At 36.4% G+C, this 11,303-nt stretch overlaps 1 protein-coding gene across 1 annotated transcript; it reads left to right on the forward strand.

The window, feature by feature from the left end:
• Positions 1 to 1,017: 1,017 nt before the first annotated feature.
• On the forward strand, positions 1,018 to 10,645 carry arg1 (arginase 1). The gene is made up of 8 exons (XM_073815862.1): positions 1,018 to 1,670; positions 1,754 to 1,826; positions 4,968 to 5,142; positions 5,318 to 5,477; positions 7,930 to 8,024; positions 8,119 to 8,223; positions 8,311 to 8,447; positions 9,392 to 10,645. The coding sequence occupies exons 1-8, from the start codon at positions 1,557 to 1,559 to the stop codon at positions 9,553 to 9,555; spliced, it is 1,023 nt and encodes a 340-aa protein (XP_073671963.1). The 5' UTR covers positions 1,018 to 1,556; the 3' UTR covers positions 9,556 to 10,645.
• The last annotated feature ends 658 nt before the right edge of the window (positions 10,646 to 11,303 follow it).

Below are 11,303 nucleotides of genomic sequence, written 5' to 3' on the forward strand. Positions count from 1 at the left end.
AAGAATTAATATGTGCTGAAAGCCTATATTGTATGTATATATTATAGTTAATGCATTCACTAATGTTTACTAATATAGCCTTATTCAAAACTGAAAATTGCTTTAAGTATTTTTAAAAAAGAAAAGAAACCTTCTCAATTAAGAAAATCTAATAAAGTAGACGTTACGCATATGTTTAACCCGTTAGCATTCCAATATCCAATATCTTTGGAAAGCTGAAATTCTTCTGATTCAAATGATGTAAACCCTTTTAAGATACAATTAGTGTCCTTTTTAGGCATGATTTAGGTTTTTCAGGAATGCTAAGGGGTTGTAATGTGATGCTGCATGTGTTAATTTAAATGTATTTCTGTTTTGCTTTTTACAGTTTTGGATTCTTGCAAACCAGCTTTACATAAAACACATTGTAGAACAGATAGTATAGAAAAATCATGAAAACAGAAACTGAAATACATATTATACTGTACATCACATAAAAATTGTGAACCCTGCTAAAAACAGCCTAAGGTGGTTGGCTGATTAGCTGGTGTGCCAGGCTAGTTTTAGAGGGGTTTTGAACACTTTTTATCTGGTCAGACTTGAAGACTAGCTGACCCACCAGCTTAGTCAAGCTTCCAACCTTTTTCACTTCAAGGCCCCCTAGTTGCCCACAACAATATTTGAAGGCCCTCACTCAATTTTTTCCACACATAAAATTAAATATAACTTGGAATGACTAGACAGATCTATTCGCTACCAAAATGACAAAAAAATAAATATCTTGTTTTTTTCTTGTTTTAGCTTATTTTAATGCTTGTTTTGTCCAATTTTTAATAATTTTAAGTCAGCTTGAGGCCCCCTTGGAAATCTGCCTCGGCCCCCTCTGGCCTCTGCCCCTTCTGGGCCTCTGCCCCCTCTGGGCCCCCTGGTTGGGAAACACTGTTCTAGTCTGACCGGCTAAAGTGTCTAAAACCAGATATTACAAAATAATTGTCATATATAAATTTTTGTAGTGATTTTGATGACAAGGAACGTATTTCGGGGCGGCAGTGGCTCATGTAGGTTGTCTACAAACGGAAGGTTGGTGGTTCAATCCCCGGATCCACCTGACCAAGTGTCGAGGTGTCCTTGACCAAGACACCTAACCCCAGCTGCTCCCGACGAGTTGGATGGCGCCTTGCATGGCTGACACCGCCGTTGGTGAATGAGTGCGTGAATGGGTGAATGTGAGGCAAAACTTGTAAAGTGCTTTGGAGGGACATTGATATGTGAAAGCGCTATATAAATGCAGTCCATTTACTATTAAATTCTAACAGCTTTAATCTAATATTAAAATATTCGTGATATATGATAAAAATGTTACCTATGTTAATTAAAAACAAATATAGCCTACCAGTGCCGTTATATCAACATAATGTAGTTCTTTCCTGTTTACTATGGGGAAAAAACATGCCAGGTTAACTGAGATCAACTCGATCAGTCCAATGAGTTTAACCCGACCCATGTCGTCACGCGTCCCGTAATCAGCTTTGAATTCAGAGACAACGGCGCGTGTACATCACACTGCGGCATCCCTTATGGCGGCAAATAAGAGTTTCTGCGGATTACGAGCCGCTTTCCATACATTCAGAAGAAATCATCATCATCATCACTGTGTGGGAATAATAGGCGCACCTTTCTCCAAGGGACAGGTGAGATATAACGCCCAAACATACTGTTGTGCTGTTATGATCCAGTATAGTGCTCAGTGTAATGCTCGTGTTATTGACTGTAGAGGAGAGATGGTGTGCAGAGAGGAGCAGATCTTATCCGAGCTGCAGGATTGGTGCAGAAGCTTAAAGTGCAAGGTAACTGCACAACAACCTTACAGCAGCTTTTTACACTGCTTATATCACTCTTATTACTAGAACTAAACTAGTCCACAAACAAATTCTATCATATACGGATATTGTTTGCTCTTGTGTGACAAATAGCAAAAATATTTTTTTCGCAGTCTTTTAAATTATTAAATGTTTGCATTAGGAAAACTATTACTGATGCTGATGTAATATACAAGAATTAAAGTAGTTAAGAAATGTGGAGCACTGGCATACTAGATTTGATCTTAAATCATTTTAGACAACATTTGTTTTATTCTTGGATAATTATTCTTAATATTCAATTTTTATGAGTTCATAGTTTAGAGACTATATTAAATATTTGTGATCCTGGACCAAAAAATCATCAGTTTTTTGAAATTGAGATTTTTACATCATCTTAAAGTTGATGTAAGCAACACATATTACAAATGATAAATATATTTATATATATTTACAGTAGGAAATGTACTGAATATCTTTATGGAACATGATCTTTACTTGATATCCCAATGAATGTTATTATAAAAAATCGATAATGTATTGTTAGCTTTTGCTACAAATATACCCACGGGACTTATGGTTTTGTGGTCCAGGGTCGCATTTGTAATAAATTCGGATAAAATGGAGGTAGCTGTCTACACCTTTGCACCTAAGAGTTCGTATTAGTATCTCAAAGGTACATATTAGTACCAAAGAGTGCATATAAGTACATCAAATGTATATATTGATACCAAATGTATACATGTCTGTATCTAAATGGTACATTTTTCTACCTTAAAGGGCACTGCCCAAGTGATAACTATAGGGACCCTTTTTTTCCTAACAGTGTGTAGATGTTAAAATTGATGTTGTCTCCAGGACTGCTGCCGTTAACCCTAACCCTAACAACAATCTAAAAATGGCTGGGTTATTTTTAACCCATGCTGAGTAAATATTGGACAGAACACACCAATGCTGGGTTACCTTAACTTAACCCAACTGCTGGGTTATTATTATAACCCCTGGTTGCATAACAACAAGCCAACATTGGGTCATTTTTAACCCAGCATGTGTTCTGTACAATATTTACCCAGTATAGGTTTAAAATAACCCAGCCATTTTTAGATTGTATGTAAATGTAAAAACCACATAAAATGTAAAACTATTCTTATGCATGAATTTTAATGTTAAACAGTGAATAGTATGTGTCCAATGTTATAGATTAAGTACTTATGCATAATGCAACAATAGCACAAACGCTATATTGTAAATGTGAATTGTTTTTGAACTATATTGGCTGTTGGCAAATGCTTTGATTACCATATTCATGAGTGTAAATGATTTTAAATCTAAAGCTTCTGGTTGTTACTGTACTATGAAAAAGTGATATTGCTTTAAACCCTGAGCCAGAGAGACCGGTGTCATGACCATCAACAGTAGATCAGGGATTGCCAAGTACACTCTTTTATTTATTTACTTTCGAAGATGAAATCTAATAGGAGCAGCAACGCTGATCCAGCACCACCCCCTCTGTATTACTGACAGATTTGTGTTATTACATAAAAGGGAAGCATGTTTGCATCTCAGATCAACAAACCCAGTGCCGCGTTGACACTGTTAAAAAGAGAACTCGGCTAAATTTCTCAAACGCAGATTGAAACACAGTTAGTTCTAGTTTTTTAATAGTCAGTCTATAGAGATCAACTGAACAAAAACCTATACTGTTGTGTATATCACTATACAGCAGGGTTTCCCGCAGAAAATTTGTTAGTTAAGGTGGTAGGGTTGTGCAGGTGGGCGGGCCGGGGGCGTGGCAATCAAAGGGGCGGGGCGTACGCGTCATGATGAAAATATTTTATTTAAAACACTCAAATAAAACTCAATTTTGAAGAAACTATGACAGAAAATGAACACATACTAGATTATTAATGAATTAAATGTTTTATCAACAGGCTAGTTATCCTCTAGACATTAACGGACCATGTCTTTCTCTCATTTCGGCCATGTGGCGCATGCCCGCTCGCAGTGTGAAGCGCGTCCACGCTATTCTCCGAGATGCACTTGACGGCCTTTTGTGCAGCGAATTTTTTTTTGGACGACCTTGTTAAGGTGGTAGGGTATCCCAGCTAAGGTGGGCCGCCCGAACTGAGAAGTGCTGCGGGAAACCCTGATACAGTATTCAAAACTGGAGTTTGAAACCTAATGGATTTGCTTAATTAAGACATCTTCATGTTCCTTTAAACCTGTATTTTTTACTAGGGATGCACTGATACAAATTGTCTTTGCCGATACCAATATTTGATTACTTAGAATGACATCTAATACCGATAGATACTCATAGTTTGCTTGTAATCCTTGTTTCAAGTTTGCTGTCACTGTAACCCAATTCAAAATAACCACAGTTTTTTCCAGGAAATAATTTGCCCTGATCATCGGCTACTTTCAAACAATCAGCCGATGTCTAATAGGGAAAATGGTTTTATCTGTAGATACCGATTATAGGCCTATATATCAGTGCACCCAAATGATTCACTGAATCTGCTCAATTTTTTAAGGTAAGTGGTTGCACGCAATTAAATTATCTACATTTAGATATATGCATTTAGTTGAACTAACTCATTTGTTTTTAGTTACCTTAGCAGAATTAAATTGGGTTGATCTGAATAAAACTGCGTTAAATTTAGCAGTGCTACCATTATCTAATCATTTACTTCCAAAGAGCAGTTTCTTATTTTTTTTTTATAAAAGTATAATGATAAATATAAAGTCATATTGGTTTCAAATTATATGAGGGTGATGAAGTTTGCACAGCTAACCTTTAAATGTTTCCATTATGTAGTAAACGTTTTGTAAATTATTGTGCACATAGTCACATATTGTGAATATATTGTCACTCCACAGCCTGTCTTTACATAATATATTCACAGTATTGCACAGCCAGCTTGTTATATAAATAAGTAACTGACTTTCCAAAATGAATCATTTATTTCTATATTCATTTCGGGATTATTGCGGTTTCTTATTTTTTACTTTCAACAACACTAACTCATTAAATACCATTTCATCTAGTGGATGTTCAACCACCTGCCCTCTAAGCAGGCTTTTGATTTTTAAAAATTCACTTATTTCAGACCTACTGTCCCTCTCCAGGTTGTATAGTAAAGGATTATGGAAATCTGACGTTTGAAGACATTCCCAATGATGAGCCTTTTGGAACGGTGAAGATGCCAAGATCGGTTGGCCGTGCAAATGAGCTACTTGCAGGAGCTGTGCACAAAGTCAAGAGCGATGGCAACACTTGTGTGATGCTGGGAGGAGATCACAGGTTATTGTCTTTCTAAGCTCCTCTGGTTCTTCTCCATAAAAAAACAGTATAGCCAAAAGTGAAACCCAACATTTCTGTTGATCTTCAAACATTTGAAAGTAAAAAAAACATTGAAACTTTATGGATGTTTTGGGTCTCTAGTTAAGATGTTGTCTGTGTTTGCTGGTTCTTACAGCTTAGCGATCGGTTCAATCTCAGGTCACGCAGCGTCAAGAAATGAGCTGAGTGTTTTATGGGTGGATGCGCATGCAGACATCAACACACCTTTGACCACACCGACTGGAAACATTCACGGCCAGCCGGTGTCTTACCTTATTCATGAACTGCAGTCTAAGGTAACTGATCATCTATTCTTGCGTTAAAGTTGGTGTAATATGTTGCACAGTTGTTATTGTTACAGTGAATTTCATCACTAATTGCCAAACTCTTACAGAAACCTTCAGCTGTAACATCCTCCTGACCACATAGCTGGTGTGAAATTCTTAGGATTTTACAAACAAATTGAATTGCATTTTGAAATATGTTGCAATATGTTAAGGCAATGGGCTTTTACTTGCTCAGTTGGCTTTAACTTGCTTTTGAGGTTTCTTTATCATCCACTTAAATGTCTTAGTGAGTTATTGGCGGTTCTATCCACTTGTTAAGTCGTGATAAGGAATAATGTTTACGGGTCCAAGCCTCCACTCATTTCAATAGAGGATAACAGCCATTTATGAGCACTTTTTATTCATATTACACTGCAGTCTCCAGCCTTACTGAATCACAGACAGCAATATATTAATAATTCATTAAAAAAAATCCATGGCCATGAGTCTATGTCAGGTCATCTCAGATTTTGATACGGAGAAAGCAACAGCCGTCATTTCACCATCTAGGTTAACTATAGACCTGATATAGTTTGCCTATGAGTAACCCACTTCTAGCCAAAATAAATTTGAATTTGGTTACATGTAGTTTTTGCCAAAATAACTTGTGAGATGTATAATATTCCATATTTATTTATTTATTCTTGGGCAATGGTTAGACGTCTATTAAATTTTCACTGACAGTCCAAATTTAGCCTTGTTTTAGCCTAAATGTCTGGGCTGTGTTTGAACTTATTTTCACAAATGTCACTTCAGTCATTTCATTGGTATTTAACAAATTTAACTGCAAAACCCTCTAAGTGCATGCAAACCTTTTTGGGCAAAACCTCCAATTTTTAAAAAATCCACTTTTTTGGACAAGACATAGTAAACAGTTGCAGAATCACTAAAGATGCAACTACAAATTGCAAAAGATTACACATTGATCACACATTAGGGGGTGCTGTGGTGCATGTCACTGCCACATTTGGGTTGTATTCAGTTCCAAGTACTCACAAGGGACCCAAGTTTGAATGTGATCCACTGTCGTTTTGCATGCCGCAGTTCTTACAATAATTCTTATGTGCACTTAGAGGACTTTGCTAAAAATTGTAGCGTTTAAAGGGTCGTTCACATAGTGAAGAAGCTCATTGCTGAGGTCCATAACATAAAATGACCTCAGATGTCCAGCGCTGATGGTATGAAAGTTTATGAGGGCACGTGAATAAAAAAGAGAATGAAGCTCACAAATAAGTCATACTTGTAAAAATACCACAATATTATAAAACAAATTACAGTTTTTTTATTTTCTTTTCATGGTGACTTTAAAGGCAAGTGATATGCGTGAGAACTGCACGTGTGAGCGAATTAGTTATTGTTATCGTCTGTACGCTAATGTAGTAATCATTATAGTTAACGTTATAGTTATTTTTATAATGCGAACAGCCCTTAATGTCAACAAATCTGTATATCTGAATGGCCTGGATTACGCAGATTTGAAGCAAAAGTATTTGATGAACATATAATACATGCCGAGAGCATTCATTTAAAGGATTACTCAATTTTCTTAAAAAATCATTATAATTTACTCACCCGTCATGTCATACAAAATGTTTAATCAAAATTAAGTTTTTTTAAGAAAAACATTCTCAGTTGAATAGACTTTATTGCACTTTAACAGTTCACAGTTTCAATGCAGTTTAAAATTGAAGTTTCAACGCAGTTATAAAGTAAATCATCATCATGTCAAAAGATCATGCATGTGCATTTCACATAATGTGTAACGTGTGCTCTTGACGTGCTTACGCAATTACGTGAGGTCGAGCTGGTGCATCTCTCAGCTATTGAAAAACAAGAAGATGTGGTTATACTTTTATATTTATTGCCGAAAATGACAATCGTTTTGCTAGAAAAGACCCTTATGCCTCGGCTGGGATTGTTTAGAGCAGTGTTTCTCAACCCTGGTCCTCAAGGACCCCCTTCCAGAATGTTTTAGATGTCTCCTTAATTAACACACCTGATTTTAATTATTAGCTTGTTAGGGAGACATTCTGGAAGGAGGCTGATGAGTTAGTTCAGGTGTTTTAAATTGGGAGAAATCTAAAACTTTCTGGAAGGGGGTCCTTGAGGACCAGGGTTGAGAAACACTGGTTTAGAGCCCTTCGAAACTGCATTAAAGCTGTAAACAGTTCAGGTCCAATAAAGTCTATTAAAATGAGAAAAATCCTGAAATGTTTTCCTCAAAAAACCCAATTTCTTCTCGACTGAACAAAGAAAGACATCAACATTTTGGATGACATGGGGTGAGTAAATCATCAGGATTTTTTTCAAGAAAGTGCAGTATTCCTTTAATATAATTATAAATTTTTTATGGAAGTGGTGGTGTTTAGCAGCTTTTGGATCTGAGCTCATCAAATATGAAAACTTTTTTCATCTTCCTCAGATTCCCATAATGCCAAATTTCTCATGGGTGAAGCCCTGTATAGCAGCCAAAGACATTGTGTACATTGGACTTCGGGATGTAGACCCAGAAGAACAGTAAGTTTATAGAATGCATCCCTGTAAAAAAATATTTATTTCGTTCCTATTACAAAACAGATTCTATTAGTCTCAATCAGTCTTTATATTTCAGTTATATCCTGCAGTACCTTGGCATCAAAACCTTTTCCATGACAGATGTTGATCGGCTTGGAATAGCGAAAGTTATGGAACAGACATGCGATCACATGTTTTCAAAGTAAGACTGAAGTGACAAAGATTAAATCAAGATTTTAAATATACCAAAGATTTTGCAGGAAAACATTTCTGTTCTTTTATGGATCAGGGTGAAAAAACCCATCCACCTCAGTTTTGACATTGATGCACTGGACCCCTCAGTATCACCTGCAACAGGTACACCTGTAGCCGGAGGCCTGACCTATAGAGAGGGGATTTATATCACCGAACATATCTGTCAAACAGGTAAGAAGACATAAATATTTATTCTGTTTAACAGGATTAAATCATAGTCAGTGATGTACCAGTGTGTGACCGAATTAAAATCGGGTCAAATGGACCAATAATTGTATCCATGTATCAAGTTTTTTAATTATTTTCTTAATGAAGTTTATTTAACTACGTTTTTGAGGAGCATGGTTATTTGATCCAGGCAATCAGCACGAAGAGGTGTCAATAAATATCCCATCCCTCACCTCTGTCCCATGAGTTTTTGCAGCATCCCTCCTCCACCCCAACGCCTCACTCTCATCTAGTACATCTATCCCAGTTAAGGAGGGGGGAATACTCTGGGTTCTGGCTAATAGTCAGGGCTCGGAGCCCTCCCCTTGGACAGCATGCCAAATATGCTTTATTTCATTTCCTATTGATTACATGTTAATGCGAACTTGTAAAAAGGGCACAATATGTACATTTTGCCGCTAGAGGTTGCTGTAACAACAATGGTGTAGCTTGATGGTGATGTTAAAGAGCGTAGAATGATTCACTGTTGATAGGAATTGATCGGACAGGACCTATAAACGGGCAGAATTTTTTTTTTTACTGCAAATTCTTTGAATTCAAATGTTGAAACATTTGGGATAACATATAACACTGTGCTAGTAGTTTTTGTATATTTCTATGCAAAAACCTTACATATTGTGCCTTTAATTTCGAGTAAATTTGAATAATTTGTTTTCATAATAGCAATTTTATGTGTCACATTTGCTATCAAATTATTTCTTATATATCAATATTATATATTGGCTACCCCACATTTACATTGGTATCAGCATTGGCTGTTGGTTGACCACTAATTCTTATGTTTATCTGACTGGCTAATTGCCATAATCTTTCTTAATGTTTCATAAAGTTTGGTTTGTTATATATATCTGACCTTACCTGTAACTATCTGGTTAACTGTTTTCCAGGGCTGCTTTCTGCTGTAGATATGGTGGAGGTGAACCCACAACAGGGCAGAACAGAGGATGAGATCAAATCAACAGTAACCGCTGCCGTGGATCTGTTACTGGGCTGTTTCGGTCGGGTCCGTGGAGGCTCTCATCCACCAGATTACAAAATGCCAAATCCATAGATCAAAAGCTTTGCTTTTGTGTATTATGGTATTAAGAAACACATGGGTATGGCTTTCTTTCTTTCACAGAGCACAAAAGATCTCTACTTCTCTTTTCTATGCAGTACAATCGGCTTCAGAAAGTAGCATGAAAGTGCTCCATATATTGATTTTAAAGTTTTTTGGGTGATTTGTTCCTTTAAGGAAGGCTGTAATAGACGCCAATCATAACCCGGCATGTGATTCAGAAGCAAATGTATCTTTTATGGATGTCTAATGAAGGTGGCATTCCTACTGTTTTTAATTTCTATACAAAGCATCAATTTGAAAGACAAATACAAAATCTCAGCAGAGAGCAAAGAATAACTGCTTAAAATAAAATGTTCCACTGCTGATATGATTACATGAATAGATACAAAGCTTGCGTGGACTGTTGGGTCAGTATCAGATGGCAATAGTTTATACTTTCCATGTGACCTTAACACTGACCATTGACTATGTGGTGTACCCATGTGGTGTATTATTGGGTCATTGACGTATTTGGGTAGGAGGTGTTCATCACAGCTGTACCTTTGGATTTGAATATCAGACTGTTTGTTTTGACACAAATACTCCGTTGCTAAACAGTCCTGCCAGAGCGAGAAGGAAGTGAGGAATGATAGGAAAATATGACATAGGGGATGTGAATAGGGGATAGTTCACCCCAAAACCACATTTTGTCATGTCGTTTGATCCCCAATGTCTTTCTTTGTTCTTCAGAACCCAAAGACAGATTTCAAATTTTTTTATTGTGACCGCCTTGGTCACCATCCACTCCCATAGTTAACCAGAAAACCTTTCAAAAGGACCCAAAAGTGTTAAAAAATTAACTTCACTTGACTTGTGTCATATATTTTAAGTGTCCTGAAGATGTTCAAATATATACAACTTCCCAGGTGAGAAAAAGTGCTTTATTTTATATGCTAATTCTGTACTTAAAGCTGCAATCCGTACATTTTCAGTTAAAAAAGATAATTTATTGAATATGTAGATAAAAAAATCCCCTTGCCCCAAATCACAATGGTAAGCTTATAATAACAATTTATAATTTGAGCTGTTGGGTCGGTTTTTCCAGCCAAACAGTTTGAAAAACGCCATTTGTCTTTGCATGATGACGTCATGTCCGTAACCAAATAAGAGGAGCTGGAAAGTTTTAACCCGTGTCTCTCTTTTAGTGCACATATCTGTGTGAACAGAGATTTTGTGCACTAATTTTGTACTAAATATACTAAAAATTCTTCTTTAATACTTCTTAAAAACATCTAAGTGTACTTGTGCTATTTTGAGACGACATGAATATGAACTAAAATCTGCTAAAAATGTATTAAGGTACCACTTTTTAAGGTACCACAAATTTGAATCCATCTTTGTTTGAAAGATTGGTTCAGGTTTACTAAGTGGTAACTAAATACATTTTAAATACAGAGATGGTATGGAAAAAGCCCATTTTAGTTCATATTCATGGTGTCTCAAAATAGCACAGATAAGTACACTACAACTGCCTAAACAATAGTTCAGACACAGAGATGTTAAATAAAAGAGAAACACAGGTCAAGAATTTTATCACAAATTAAATTATATTTGTTTTTCACCAAACTCTTTTGCAGGACTTCAGGGTACTTAAATATGAGAGGAGGTATTTATAAAACACTTCTGGGTCCTTTGAAGCTTGAGAAGGTCGGTCACCATCCACTCCTACAGTAAAAAAAAGGCGGGATCAAACGATATGA

The sequence above is a fragment of the Paramisgurnus dabryanus genome, chromosome 1, assembly GCF_030506205.2.
Source record: "Paramisgurnus dabryanus chromosome 1, PD_genome_1.1, whole genome shotgun sequence".
In the NCBI taxonomy this organism is placed as follows: Eukaryota; Metazoa; Chordata; class Actinopteri; order Cypriniformes; family Cobitidae; genus Paramisgurnus; species Paramisgurnus dabryanus.

Excerpts from the sequence above, each read along its gene's own strand:
- arg1 (XM_073815862.1), top strand. The coding sequence starts at position 1,557 with ATGGCGGCAAATAAGAGTTTCTGCGGATTACGAGCCGCTTTCCATACA. Across the intron at positions 8,025-8,118 it reads GATGTAGACCCAGAAGAACA|TTATATCCTGCAGTACCTTG; the intron begins GTAAGTTTATAG and ends TTTATATTTCAG. Across the intron at positions 8,448-9,391 it reads CGAACATATCTGTCAAACAG|GGCTGCTTTCTGCTGTAGAT; the intron begins GTAAGAAGACAT and ends ACTGTTTTCCAG.